Consider the following 15,343-nt stretch of genomic DNA (forward strand, 5'->3'; position numbering starts at 1 on the left):
GATAATTTTTCAGCTAAAACGTCTTTTTTAATTCACTTGAGTCACACGGGCGCCATATCAAACCAATTGCTTTCTAGCATCTATATAGGCGGATTTTTAATGGTTTCTCATTAACAGAACTTTAGTGGAGGGTAAATGTATTATACGAGTACAAGTTTGGGGTTTTTTTATCTTACAGAAAAAAAAAATTTAAGATAAATGTGTCGTGGTGGGATAGACTTTAGGATTCTTGGTGGCTTTTTCCCAAAAAATCGAGGAGAATCCCATATGCAATCTGGGCCCAGATTACGCTTTGGGCTTCGGCCCATGAAATAGAGATATGGGCTTTGCCTTCCAGACAGGTGGACCGAAAGAAAGCCCAATCAAAACCCTCTCTTCCGCTCTCTTCTGCTCCGTCGCTCCCGGGACGGAGAAGAAACCCTAACGAACGCATTCTCTTCCCATTCTCTCTCCCTCTTTCTCTCTCTATCAGCTGCAACCAGATCGGAGGAGGGGAGGAAGATTCGCGGCGATGGCGGCGAGCGAGACCACGGCGCTGCACTTCTCGTCCCCTTCGACGAGCCTGTCCGCGAGGGTCCACCCGCTGGTGATCTTCAACATCTGCGATTGCTACGTCCGGCGGCCGGACCAGGCCGTCCGGGTCATCGGCACCCTCCTCGGCTCCGTCTTGCCCGACGGCACCGTCGACATCCGCAACTCCTACGCCGTCCCCCACAACGAGTTCTCCGGCCAGGTCCGAGTCCTCTCCCTGCTCCGCCCCCAAAAAAGTTCGCCTTTTTGTTTCTTTCTCAGCTCGTATCTCGTCGTTCCGTCGTGCTCGCGAGCGCGGTTGTTCATAACGTTTCGCCGCCGTAGAATGTTAGCTCGAGTTGAAACCAGAATAAGCGAATATGGCGAGAAATCCAGCTAGTGCTAGTGGCGTGGTTGCGTCGTTCTGGGTTGTGTGGTGATTGTTCTATACAAGACGGGCTTGAATTGAGCGTCAAAGTTGGTTCCTTTGTTTCGTTCCTTTTGGTGATTACGTGTCTCTTGACTGATTGGAGTGGGTTGAGAATTGTTGCCCTTTCTCACGTTTCTTGCGAGGATATTTTTCTTGAATAGGTTGAGCTCCAGAGTCAGTCGTAACTATTTGTATTCTCAGTTCCACTGAAAAAAAAAACGTAGCGGCCGGGGCTCTACTGCTGTTTTTTTTTTTTTCCTTAGTTGAATTAATTGTTCTAGGCCTGTAGACCTATTAGCCGCATTGTGAACTACTCGACCCGATATGTCTTTTAGCGCGAGCGTGCGAGAGAGATGAGACCATGATTCAGCAATTGGGTTCTGGACATGGTTTGTTCAAATGTTGATTGTAGCGATAGGCTGGTGATTCTCCAACCTAATTTGCCTCTTATTCTCCCGGTATACTAAAAAATCACTGGTTCGCAAGTTTCATGCGTCGTCTATGAATTTGTTACCATCATGGTCTTAAAATTCTATGAATCTGTATCAGCTGGATTGTTTGTCCATTCATAGGAATCATGGATACTGCTGTTCCCACCGAAGCTGATTATTAAGATATGCGTTGATTGCAGGTTGCGCTGGATATTGATTATCATCATAACATGCTGATATCTCACCAAAAGGTGAATCCGAAAGAAGTCATTGTTGGATGGTAATTCTCTTCAATATGTTGTTTTTGTTTCTGAATTTGAGTTTTGCTTGGATTTGTTTGGTGCTGATGCTTGCGACAATTTAGAGTCTTTAATTCAGTTATATTAAACCATCATATTTCCGACAGTGAAATAAGTAGTACTATTTTAGTGGAAGTCTCGTCTCTACTAGCACTGCACATCCTCTCTCGTGTATGCATTGTGTTGTGCAAACCTGCCTGAAGCTGCTGTGCCTGATCACCTCTTTGTCTACTTAAGGTTGCCTTTGGAAGCAATGGATGAGTATTCTAGATTTGTTAGGTGGATATGGCTGAGACTAGAATGCTGCTTTTCTAGTTTGGAGTTGGGACGGCATGAATTTGCTTGGCCATCTGATTTTCGAAGCAATTACTTAAACTATGTGGATGGTTGATTTCTTGTACTTATTCAGATTCCGAGTCTTTTAGGTTTTTTCCTTCTTCTTTATTTTCCCTACTGTTTTTTCCTTTCAAGACCTTAGTCATGATGAATAATTCAATGGTCTTGCCTTTGGTAATATTTTTTCACAACCCATCTCCTCTTTAACAGGGCGCTTTGAGCTTTTGAATGTGCTTTATTTTGGAACTTTGGTTGCATGTGCAGGTATTCAACTGGCGAGGGTGTCACTGGTGGCAGTGCATTGATCCATGAGTTTTATTCCAGAGAAGTTTCTAACCCTGTCCACTTGACCGTCGATACGGGATTTAGCAATGGCCAGGCTTCAATCAAAGCTTATGTTTCTACTAATTTGTCTCTTGGGGACCGACAGCTTGCTGCCCAGTTTCAAGAGATTTCTTTGGATCTGCGCATGGTGGAAGCAGAGAGAGTTGGATGTAAGTACTTGTAGAAATCGTGTTCCATCTTTGGATACAATGTAATTATTCAACTAATGCTCAGCTATAATGATGCAGTGCCTGTGGGTGTTCCCTATTAGACCTAATTTTTATGGGTTTTTAATATTAATCAAATGTTTGGTGTGGTTTCTGATAAATGTCTTAGGGAGAGATAGGCAGAAGGTGTGGCTCTGGATCATAGATCAATTCTGTAAAACAGAATCAACTTTAGATTTGATGATGTCTAACTAGTTGTCCTGATGGTTAGATTGATGTGGATGTGTTTAATTATTTATCTTTTCCTGGTATTTTTGTATTATTTAGCTGGGTTTCTCATAGCAAATTTGTCCTGTCAGTTGATATCTTGAAGAAACAATCAGTTGATAAAATCCCAAGCGATTTGGAGGGAATGGAAGCCTCAATGGAACGCCTGCTAGCTTTAATTGATGATGTCTATAAATATGTCGACAATGTTGTGGTGAGAAAGTGACAGCTGGCTTTAGCATGTCTCCATTTCTTGCTCTTGGTCCAAGTCTGTTAATTGTTTTGCTTCGCTGTTTCCAGGAAGGCCACACCCCTGCTGATAACAGTGTCGGAAGATTTATAGCAGATTCAGTAGCATCTATTCCGAAAATGTCACCGCTGGCCTTTGATAAGCTCGTGAACGACAGTATACAGGTAATCTGTTCAAGATTCAGGCAAAACCAACTTATCTGTGAAAAAAATAGGAAATGCTTGGCTTGTTCCCAGGATTTCTCGTCTATCGCCAGTTAATGCTTGGACTAGCTTTGTTTTGCTTCATTTTGTATACTTTATTAGCGCTGAACGTTCTTGCTACAGTCATGACCAAAAGCTGCTCTCAATTTCCATGTCGGGTCCTTCAATTTGGTCTATTTTGCTCAGATCAGTTAAAACAGTCTTGCTAGGTGCGGTTGTGATCAATAGGTTTCACTCTTCAGCTGACTCGATGCATTTGTTTGCGTATTATGTTACCAGGACCAGTTGCTATTGCTTTACCTCTCGAGCATCACGAGGACACAGCTCAGCTTAGCAGAAAAATTGAACACGGCGGCGCAGATCCTGTAAACCATTTTTGGACCCACTCTTGTGCCGGAATTAAAGCAGCTGAATTGAAATTCATCTGCCCTAGTCGTGTTTTGTCGGTGTAAGGTGACCATCGTTAGGTTGCTGAAATTGTTTTTGGAAGTGATTGTAAGTCTTTTTTCAAGTATTTCATAGAGAGAGACTTTCAGTTTTTTCCTGCGGTGGGAATCAAGTCAAGCATCTGATAAATTTTAGAGTATTGAAATTTCCTCCTATCCATGAAATATGCAACTTTGAGGAATTACTATGAATTTAAATTCTTTTCCCAACTTCTGGCTGGCTTGATTAATCGAACATCATATTGATTTTCTGGGTCAGAATTTCAAGAGTTAATGCGCTTGAAGTGCATGCCATTCCAGTGCTTTTATATGATTATCAGGGCGATGGGAGATCTAATCAAATGGCACCAAAGATTGATCATCATAATAAGATAAGCTATTGAGGTGACGAACTAGTCATCAACGTCGCGACGAATTCCGTAGAACATACAAAATAGTCCCATGGTGCGAATCGAGGTTAGTTTTTGCGATTCGATAGCTACCAACTTCTGCCCTTCTCTGACGTTGTCGGGCCGCAAAATCTGGGCTGACCCATGTTTGTGGCCCGATTGAGTTCCACCCATCAGTGGTCGAAGAAGCGAGCAAACAAAAAGCTCGAAGACGAAGCAAGCAATCCGCGGGAGCTTCTGCTTGTTTCAGTTCTGTTTTTCTGATTCACTCGGGAGAAGCAGTAAAGAAGGCGGGAACAGAAAGTGGATTTGGAATTCGAATCGGATCGCCTTGTTGGGTCTTTTCGCTCAGCGAAAACGGATGCGATTAAGACGTGAGAAAATATTGGGGAAAATTATCAAAAAAGTCCTCAACCTTTTGCAGTTGTGCCAATTCAGTCCTAAACCTTTTGCAAACAAGCCAATTCAGTCTTTCTGGCCGGCCGGCGCTGATGTGGCCGCCGGCCGGCTGACGTGGCGCCGGCCGGCGTCCATGTGGTAATATTTTAATATATTTTTTTTATTTTCGAATTTTTTTTTTCCTTTTCCTTCTCCCCCCTGGCCTATCCGACCAGGGGGGAGGCTCGCCGGCGAGGGCCCAGCTCCGGCGAGGGCAGAGCTCGCCTAGCCAGATCTGAGCGAGGGCGGAGCTCGCCTAGCCATGGCGAGCTCGCCCAGCTCCGGCGAGGCGGAGCTCGCCATGGCTGGGCGAGCTCCGCCCTCGCCCAGATCTGGCGAGGCGGAGCTCGCCATGGTAGGGCGAGGGCCCAGCTCGCCTCGCCGGAGTTGGGCCCTCGCCGGCGAGCGTCCCCCTGGCCGGACAGGCCAGGGGGAGAAGGAAAAGGAAAAAAAAATCAAAAATAATAAAAAAGTTATTAAAATATTGCCACATGGACGCCGGCCGGCGGCCACGTCAGCGCCGGCCGGCCAAAAGGACTAAATTGGCTGGTTTGCAAAAGGTTTAGGACTGAATTGGCCAAAAAAAAGGTTTAGGACTGAATTGGCACAACTGCAAAAGGTTGAGGACTTTTTTGGTAATTTTCCCGAAAATATTGCTTGAGAACGGTCCCTCTGCCGGCCATTCAACAGACGACACGTGGCGCTACGCGTCGTCTGGGTCCCACTCCCTCTCGCTTTTCATTCAAAGATAGGTATGGCATTGGGAAGGCATTCTTTTCTGTTGTTCATCTGATATTGGTAGTATCCCTTGAACATCTATGTACTGCTTAACTCACCTTACTGACCACCACTCTTTCTCATGTGTTGAGCACTTGCTAAAAGATGTGAAGGATACAACCTTCAGCACACTTGCCACAGAGGTGTCATCTCTTGATTATGCTGAGCTGTTTAGTATCTAGTTAGTTTTCATCTTCAATGCTAAAATCTTTTGAGACCGCGATAGCACTGAAACTTAATACTTTTCTTTTCAAGGTTACCAGAAAACTTACTGCATTGAAGGGGTTGGATGCGCGTCTTCGAGAGATAAGGAGTTATCTTGATCTTGTTATTGACGGAAAGCTTGCATTAAACCATGAGTTTTTGTACCATTTACAGGATGGTTTTCTAGTAGACTATTTAGGATTTGTATGTGCGATCCTAGCAATTTCCTTTGAGGCTCTTCAAGTCCATGTAACATGTGCTAATGAATAAGTAATGAAATCAAATCTTAGCATCAACTAGTGTGACTATCATGGTGATTTCTTGTTCCAACCATTTAATTAACTTTACAATATTCAAATAGGAAATTCGCTGCAGCATGCACGGCTCAGGATCTGACGACGTTCAAACATGTCGAAAGGTATGCAGTTTCTAGCCAGATGCTTGTTATTGGGAAGCCCATAATTTAATTGCTTGTCTAGGTTTGTTTAGTTTCCCTTTTGGCGGCCAGCCCATTGATCAGGTCTATCCTAGATGTATTTATTCAGTTTTTTTCTGGCACCTCATAAACTGGCTCAATAGGCGTAGTGAGCGAGATCAAGTATTGCTTTCGAAAGACCTTGTCGATGCCTGTCCTTAATACAAAGATACAAGATTTTTGTTAAATTGATTGCCTTAAGTGAACCTACATGCCCGTGTCAGAGCTAAATTAAAGATATACTTGCTCGAGGAAAGAAAAGTTCTGTTTGCAGGTAAGTATTATGGGATATAAATGTAATTTTTTTAATTTCATTAAATCCAAATTTCTAATTTTAAACGGGCTCTATTTTGTTTACGTTCAGATAAAAATAAAATGTACTTTTTTTTAATGCTTTTTGATCAAAATTTAAATACGTCATCCTGTTGACACCTATTTTTAATTTGCCCAAAATTAATTACACAAAATTTAGGAATTAATTTTCTTTAATTCCTAAAACAAAAAAATATTTCTATTTAAATGCATTGCATATAGACATTAGGCATATGTGCATTAATAAGGCCTATTAGAGCATATTTTCTTAAAATTTTAAAAAAAAAAAAAAAAAAAAATTTCGAAATCGATTCGGGCCGGGTCGGGGCTGGGCCGACCCGGCCCTTTTTCTTCCTTTTTCTTTTTTCTTTTTTCTCTTTCCTTCTGCGCGGGCCCAGCCCGTTTCCTTTTTTTTCTCCGCGCGGACTGGGCCTGGCCCGGCCCAACCCCTTCCTCTCTTCCTTCTCCTCGCCGGTCGCTCTCTCCTCCCCTGTTCTCCCCTGTGCGCGACCGAAGCGTGACGCACGGCGGCGCCGCTCCTCATCGTCGTCATCCGGTCAGAGGAGGCCGGGGGAACACGCCACAGGGACTGGCCATTAAGGCCAGTCCCGTCTTCCCTATCTCTGGAGCTCCCTCTCTCTCTCTCCTTCTCTCTCTGCGTCCTCACAGAATCGGCCCCCCCTCTGCACCGGCCTAATGGCCGCGAAAGTCTTGGTAGGAGCAGAGGCCGGTGCAGAGCATTGAATGGAGCAGAGAATGGCGTCGTCGTCGTCGAATATACAGACCAGAGAGAGGAGAGAGAGGGGCGGTTTTTTCTCGGTCGATTTGAGCAGAGAGAGAACAGAGAAGCCGTGAGAGAGACCCAGAGAAATTGAGCGAATTCGAGAGAAGACAGAGTGAACAGGGAGCCTCAGTCAGCCTCGCCGTTGCGCGTAACCTCCGGCGGCCGAGCCAGGGGCGGTTTTTGAGAGAAAAACAGAGAGAGAGAAAAAGAGCACCGAGAGAAAACAGGGAGAGAGAGAGAACCGAGAGCTCGCCAGAGCAAGAAGGAGAACCAGCAGTGTCACCGTCGCCCACGGAGCAACCGGAAAGCCGCCCTGACGCGCCGTCGACCGGTGAGTCTCTCCCGGCCGAGAACCGCCTCTGTTTTCCCCTGTTTTCCGGCGTGGTTGGGCCGGGACTCGCGCCGGCCGTTTCGTGCGAATCCCGGCCCATACCGACGTCGGTCCCGGTCCCTGCTCACCGTTGGAGGCGAACCAAGGCCGTCGGAGCCGACCGAGTCGCCGGGAGAGGTCGAAATCCTTCGTTGTTTTCGCGCACGCCAGGTGTTCGACGAAACGCCCGGTGAAACGTGTTTGATTTTGGTCGCGGCCGCGAGTGCGTGGCCGGACGGCGAGTTGGGTGGACCGAAGGAGCTTAGTGGGTGTTCCAGGAGGTGAAAACTGCGGCGGATTTGGTCTGGGTCGGCCGGCGGACGGCCAATTTTGGCTCCGCCGGCGTTTCTCTCCCCGCGGGTCTGTGAATCCGGGTCGGATTCGACCCGAATCAGTAGATCCGACCCGGGTCAACGACCGGGTCGGATCCGTTGACTCGGGTCGGTTCCGACCGACCCGGATCAGCAGATTCGACCCGGGTCAACGCCCGGGTCGGATCCGTTGACTCGGGTCGGTTCCAACCGACCCGGATCAGCAGATCCGACCCGAGTCAACGCCCGGGTCGGATCCGTTGACTCGGGTCGGTTCCAACCGACCCGGATCAGCAGATCCGACCCGAGTCAACGCCCGGGTCGGATCCGTTGACCCGGGTCGGATCCGACCCGGTTAATATTATATTTTTTTTATTTTTATTTTATTTTATTTAAAAAATTAAAAATTTAAAAAAAAATTAAAAAAATTTTTAAAAAAAAAAAAAAAATTATTAAAATTTTTTTTTTCTTCTTCTGTATTATTATTATTATTATTTTTTTTCGAAAAAATTTTTTTAATTAAATTTTTTTTTTTTTTTTTATCTAAGTGTTTAATTTATTGTAGCATTATTATGCATAATTTACCATGTTTAAATTAGATAAGCCTAGGATTGCGCGGTAATATTTTGCATGTTAGTTTTTATTACCGTTGTATTGTTATGCATGTTTTAATACAATTGCATGAGCTGTTGTGTTTTTGAATGTCATCTAACTTAGTTAAGGTTAGAACCTTAGGCTGCATGAATTGTTGTGTTCCTGACTGCTAATCGTTTCTGATTATGCACTCGCTTGATCACCTCACATGTTAGGAGAAATGTCCTAAAATCAATCCAAATTGCCTGACAAATGTTTTCAGAAATGAACAGGGTAAAATGGTACCGAAAGGGCATTAGTTATCCAACTAGTGTAACCAAGTCCCCGAACTCATTTAATCTCTGGTTCGTAGGAATAGGGTGATTCTCCCATCACCCTATTTGGGTTTCTAATCGACCCACCCCAAATCGATTAGTGGCGACTCCTTGATATAAACCACTTGCATGTTAAACACTTAAACCCTAAGTCGCGATATGGTATGGGCTTGGGAGAGCCCGAGTTAAGTCCCGAAACTAGACTTAGCACGTACCAGGCGAGCCCCCCTTCTTTTTTTGCATGTTGTTGTTTTAAAAAAAAAAAAAAAAGAGGCTCGGGAGTTCGGTCGCGACAGACTGGCGACTCCGCTGGGGACTTCCGTTTTTTAAAGTGGACTTAGGCCAAAATTTTTTATCTTGTTCAAAATGATTTTTGTTTGGCAGCAAGGACTCCAGGTATGATCCTGACATTAAGGTGTTATTTGTCTTGCAGGTTCGAATTGATTGTTTATAATTTGTTGTGTATGCTTTAATGATTTAGCACTACACCGTTGCACACACAACCACGCTGCCGGACCTGGGCCGCGATAGGGCATGTTAGGATGGTGTTAAGAAAGATACGACCTCGAACGCGAGCCCGCGATGTAGAGGTTGCCTTTCTTTTCCCCGAAATTTATTTCTAAAAATCGTAAAGAAGTATCTTTAGCCGCTATTCGCGTGACTATAAGATATTCCTTTCGATTTGGCCGAGATTAAAAGGACTTGACACCAACGCGAGACTGCGACGGTCAGGCACTCTTTTAACTTCATGTTGCTAAGCCAGTCTAGATAGAAATCGAACCTCACTCCTCATGTGTATGTCGTTGTGATTGCCATGATTCAAGGAAAGGTATATATTCTATCCCTTCTCATTTTTTTATATATATACGGCCTACTTATTCAATTGATTTGTTACCGTTAGGCCACCCGTTGATTGCAGTCTATATACCAGGGATACGCTTATTGCGGAGCTTGTCCGTAAAAATAAGCGCCTCCGAGAGACCGTGATTTCCCCATCGTTTATAAAATGAGTATCCGGGAAAGACACCCTTTTGCTAAAAGCCTCTGTCTTTTATATTTCCTAGTAATTATGTTCAGGGGTTTTGGTTATCTCCTGTGAAAATGTTTTTGGGTTGTACTAATGTTAATATAACTCGGGCCATCTTTTATGCTTTAAATAAAATTTTTTGCCCCTTAATGACACCATCGCGGCCTTCGGCCCAGTGGTATCCGGGGATGTAGCGAAGCGGTCCGAGGCGACCGGGGTTCGAACCCCGGGGACGCCGTTTGTAATGTTAATATTAATAAAAACCTTTTTTGCTTATTTTTTCTTTGCAAATAAAGAAAATATGCAATAATAATATGAATAAGTCATAGAATGATTCTTTATTGGGCATTATACTCATTCATATACGCGTTTTCGCAGGTAGCTACTAAAAATGGCCGAAGAAAACGTCCGTCTCAATAACATGGAAGATGAGATGAAAATGGTCATCAATGCGATCCAAAATCTCACAAAGCAGGTGGAATCCATTCATGGCAAGCTCACACCTACGCCTGCAGCAGTTGAAGTGGTGTTACCACCACCGTCTACTAGAAAAGACGAAGCCTCCGCCAGTGACAGTAAAATGCCTCTGCTGGAGGACGATCCGCTTCCCCTTGCTGTCAGGAAGCCTGAACTTGAAAATGTACCAATGACAGAACAGGACAAACGCCTTGCAAAAGTCGAGGAGATGTTGAAAAGCACTACAAGGCCCGCGAGAATCTGTCCCACTTGACCTTGTCTATATACAAACGGGTCAAAGTACCGGAAAAGTTCAAGATGCCGGAATTCGAGAAATATGATGGCACCTCATGCCCGCGACATCATCTCGCACATGTACCATGTGCGGATGACTCAGTACGTTGATAATGAACCCCTCATGATTCAGACCTTCCAAGCGAGTTTGACGGGGCCAGCCCTGACATGGTATATGTCGAAAGATGTGGATACTTTTAAGTCTTGGGATGATGCCGCTGATGCATTCCTCAAGCATTATCAATTCAACCTGGACGTCACCTTTACTCGTGACGATTTGGAACGCGCTGAGAAGAAGAAGAGTGAGTCCTTCAAAGAGTATGCCACCAGATGGAGAAACTTGGCCGCCCAGGTTACCCCACAACTCACTGATCATGAACAAGTGAAGTTGTTCATAAAGTCTCTTCCATATGAATACGTACACCGCCCGGTAGGTGCCACCGCCGAATCCCTTAATCGTCTTGTTCCCGTGGGTGAACGAATCGAAATGGGATTGCGTGGAGGGGTGGTTTACAGACCCCACTTCCACAAGCAAGAAACTCGGCATGAAGAAGGAGAAAGAACCCCCGACGGATGCGGATGTTGCATACACCCAAACCGTTCGTCCTTCCCCAATGATTCGGATGAGCAAGTGAACAAAGAACCGGCCTCAGCCGCAAACCGCCCCAAAGGCGAAATAACAAAAGCAGCTTCACGCCACTCCCTTTGCCTATGTCTCGATCCCGCCTATTCTCCCGGAAAAGAGGTTGCTTGCTAAAGAGCCAAAGCGTGAAAATCCCGAGCGTTTCCCCAACTACGATCCTCCGAGACATGTGACTATCATTTGGGTGAAACGGGACATTCCGTCAATGACTGTGCTGTCTTGAAAAATAAGGTCCAGAAATTGCTGGATGCAAAGATGTTTTCATTCCGCAACGCACCACCTAATCAAGCAGGAGGCACGGATGTCATCATTGAGTAAACTGAAGACTCAATTTTCCTCCTTTAGAATAGAGGCATATTTAATAGTTTGAATCCTCCCATACTTGGGAGCTTTTCTTGCTTTCTAAAGTCTCAGCTGTTTTCTAGAATTCCCAGTTTTCTGAATTTGTAATTATGCTTGGAATTTTAGTATTACAATTTCCATTCCAACAAATGTAATTCGCCTGAATTATTCAAAAGAATTACAAATGTTTTGTTTTGAGGGCCTGAGGAAGTACTCCAAACCGGCCCGTTGATGATATCCAGCAATGTAAAGGAAAGTGTTCTGAGGCCCGGGCTTCCTCATGCTTCCTTGTTTCTAAGCTTTTGAAAATAAAACAAATGTTTTATCATTTTTCAAAAGGACAAAAAAGAATAGTGGAAAAGCATGCGTGCTCATAGCCCTGTTTGTTTTTCTAACGCGCTCACTTCGTGTCTCAGAGCATACTCCTTTTTGATTTGTTATTACGAAGGGGACATTTGAAAATGACACAAGCTGAAGAGCACCTCAGCCCCTGGTAATGATCGCGGACCAACTCATCTGATAGGGGCAGTCCGAGCGAAGATCATCCAATCTTCAAATGAAACATGGGGCAAATCTCACTACTACCGGTGGGTGATATCAGCCCCAGAAAGTCAAAGAGAATGCTAAGCATTCCTTGACTCCATGATGAGCGGAACATCATTTTGTACAAAAGTCGGGGGCAGATCAAGAAAAGATTACCCTTTTTGAAAGAAAAAGGTATGTCTTATTCCTTAACAAATTTTGGAAATGACATTCCATCCCTTTTCTTTTGCAGATAATGAACTGGGGAACATGCTAGACTCTGACGTGCTAGCGAGCCGGATAGAGCACCAATGCCGGGACCTCTCGAATGAAACATGACGAAGAAGTGCTTAATTGGAAGAGTAGACTAGGGGGCATGCGATCTCCCAGTCCATCAAAAAGGGTGTATTTCGTTCCTAAAGTTCATCTACTTTAGCATAGAAATGACATATTTCTTCCTTTTACATAGGACAAAATTGAGTAAAGAACACTCATGGTACAAGCAGCTGGAAAGGATTTCGCATATGACAAAGTGGCGTCAAGGCAGATCCTGACAACCACAGAAGTATCGATGGTAGTCATGCCCATGTTCGTCAAAGACCTTTAAAGCAGAGATTAGCTTTGCTGCGAAGTTCTCCATGCAAGCAATTGCACATGCCTTGCAGTCTAGAATCAGAGCATCCACAAGAAACTCCTCAACATGCTGGAACCGCATTGACACAGCATGCGCTGACAATAGAACCCTCTATTCGGGAGCACCTCTAACTATAGAGGATTTCATTCGAGCTTCGTGACCAAGAGTATGGAGGAGCAGGCTGAGACAAAGAAGGCTGAACAAAGTAAAGAGGAGAAAAGACTCTGCTAGCTTTGAAGGCAAAATGGAAGAAGGGTAATTTGTATCGTTCTCAGTTTACCCTCAATCCTCTCATTTCTAACATAAACTCCTGCTTGTGTCAGAAGGGAATTATCAACATCCGATAAAACTCAAGGAGTTGTCAATTTAATTTCAAATGAAGGGAATCACGAAGGGTAATGTTGTATCGTTCTCAATTCCTGTCCCTCAAAGAGCCGTTCATTAACACGGTATTTCTTATTGCCTTACAGGTTTACCTCGACGCTGCTGCAGCATAGGTAAGTATTTCTTTCCCTTAAAACTTTAAGAGTTGAAAGAATCAAAAGAAAGAGGAAACATATTAAAGCAAATAAATGCTTAACCCTCCCCAAAGTGCATTGCATATCTTTTGGAAAGGAATTTTGCATGGTAATTTTACCTGTTTAATTCACCAATTCCCTGTGAAAATCTTGACAATTCGACAAATGGTGTCGAACTGCTCCGATGTATTGAACGAGGTGTCTCAGGATGATGAGAGGCAATCTTTAGCCTAAACACATTCTCAAGTACCAAACCCATGTAAGATGAGCGAAAAGGTTCCACTTCTACAAGGTAAAGGGGTTTCTCGCATAAGGTACGGTAGCCAAAATGACGAGAGGCAATTCATTTCTCTGCCTCATACACTACCATTAATCCTTTGCTTGACCATTTGAGCCCATACACTTGGAGGTTCTTTTTAAATCACCCATGTCAAGAACCACCCCACATTGGGGCAGCTTGAGGTAAATCAGCATCACAGGGAGAATTCAAATTCAGAGGGAGCAAGGAGAGCGTCCCCCCCTTTCGATCACCGCCCCTGTGACTTCGACCTCGTCGTTTTCACGGATCCGGTGGTCCTCGACAGAGTTTTCCAAGACAAGCACACCATCGATGGCCGGACAGTCGAGGCTAAGAGGGCTTTGTCAAGAGAGAAGCAGCAAACTAAAACCTGTCCAAAATGCCAATATCTTATTGATAACAGTGATGTTGTCACTAAGCAAGACAAGAAGGATGAGGAGTTTGTAATATCTAAAATTTTCTATGATCATCAGCTGCAACAGCTCTCACAAGGTGAAAAAGATGTATAGAAATTTTCCTGCTCTCATTTGCATTAATCTTCGAAGTGTTTTTATTACAGATGAATTCTCACGATAATTTGAGTGCCCTAGGATGACGAAGAGCAGTTCTTCTTCTATCCCATACACTTATATCCCTTGCTAGCCCAATTGAGCCGGCGATTTCATTTCGTACCAACCGGTTGGTGATCATCCCCTACACCGGGGCAAGGCAAAAGTCACCACGCTTGAGCATCGTGGTCTAAAGTACCGAATCAAGATGAAGACTCCAAGAGCCTAATAACATTGTTCGCTCAAACTTGTTTAGGCTAGTCCCGACAATACCAAAAGAGCGAAAAAAAAATGCTGAAAACTAGGGGCATGAAAAAAAGGTGTGCCTGGTAAAAGCAAGGCCAATGCCCATGAATAAAAAACAAAGAAAAGAAAAAGGAGAAGAAGAAAAACGATGAAAAGACGACCCCAAAGGGTTAAACTTGAGTTCTTCTTCGATACAAATTCCTACTTTAGGAACTCTGTCTTGACAAAGATCCGTCACGAGAGATAGAATGGTATCCAGGAAAATGCTGGACGCAGAAGCTTCTCAAGAAAAAGTTGTCAAAGAAGCTAAAACAAGGGATTACCCAGGGAGTTTTCCAAAAGAGTCCCGACGGTGGAGAAAAAGGCTGGTGACAATGCCAAGATGATCACCAACTCTCACCCTTACACACATTTTTGAGCCTAACGATCCTTTCGTTTCTCAACCTGTGAACCGAGCCCACGTTACGTCCCTCAGGAAATCTCTTCTGACTAGGACACTTGAATTAACGTGGAATTTCAAATGTTTATAAACAACGCTCGAGGAAGTGCGAGCAAGATTATTTCTATCTCGTTTTGCAGGGTTCTTGACTTGTAAACCCGGAGATGATTGCAGAATATTTTCTTTCATGGCATTGACTTGAACAGTCACCTTCATTAAGCCATTGACCAAGCCTGCATTACGACCCTGAAGAAGACCTCTCATATTGGCAGCGTCGTACCGCTTGCGAGAAAACTCAGACCCTTGCGGATCTGATAACGGTCAGATTGAGTGTTTTCGATGTTCCCGCATTAATGGATGGGACAAATAACCCTTTTCAACGAGAGCGAGTGGAAAGTTCTTTCTTACTGAGAATCCCTCGTTCAGCATCTTGAGAAGTCCACCTCCCGAGTGAATATTGTCTTGATTGACCCTCAGTGGATGTTTGGTGATGCAAACATGGCGAAATCATCATGCATGAATTTTCAAATGCGCATTCTGGAATAGCATAGCTTGTCTATCCTTGATGAATGCATGCATGTTTGCGCTAACTCTCTTTGACAGGTAAAATATTTTCAAAGACTCAAAGAACATATGACCTTTGGAGCGTCTCCAAAGATGTCACAAAAAATTTCTTCTGTTCCCCAAGTGGAATTGACACAGCATGCTTTTGCAGCTCAAAGTTCTAATCCTCAGTGATAGAACA

At 44.3% G+C, this 15,343-nt stretch overlaps 1 protein-coding gene across 1 annotated transcript; it reads left to right on the plus strand.

Annotated features, from left to right (window-relative positions):
• The first annotated feature begins 418 nt into the window (after positions 1 to 418).
• On the plus strand, positions 419 to 3,873 carry LOC115681048 (eukaryotic translation initiation factor 3 subunit F). Its single transcript, XM_030604909.2, has 6 exons — positions 419 to 733; positions 1,572 to 1,651; positions 2,271 to 2,500; positions 2,857 to 2,978; positions 3,065 to 3,178; positions 3,497 to 3,873. The coding sequence occupies exons 1-6, from the start codon at positions 512 to 514 to the stop codon at positions 3,584 to 3,586; spliced, it is 858 nt and encodes a 285-aa protein (XP_030460769.1). The 5' UTR covers positions 419 to 511; the 3' UTR covers positions 3,587 to 3,873.
• Positions 3,874 to 15,343: the final 11,470 nt, after the last annotated feature.

This window comes from Syzygium oleosum, unplaced genomic scaffold, assembly GCF_021117445.2.
Source record: "Syzygium oleosum isolate NSW1041296 unplaced genomic scaffold, Sole_v2.1 Sole_v2.03, whole genome shotgun sequence".
Lineage (NCBI taxonomy): Eukaryota > Viridiplantae > Streptophyta > Magnoliopsida > Myrtales > Myrtaceae > Syzygium > Syzygium oleosum.

Coding starts and splice junctions, on each gene's coding strand:
- LOC115681048 (XM_030604909.2), top strand. CDS start 512: ATGGCGGCGAGCGAGACCACGGCGCTGCACTTCTCGTCCCCTTCGACG. Junction 2,979..3,064: donor AATATGTCGACAATGTTGTG/GTGAGAAAGTGA, acceptor CGCTGTTTCCAG/GAAGGCCACACCCCTGCTGA. Junction 3,179..3,496: donor TCGTGAACGACAGTATACAG/GTAATCTGTTCA, acceptor TTATGTTACCAG/GACCAGTTGCTATTGCTTTA.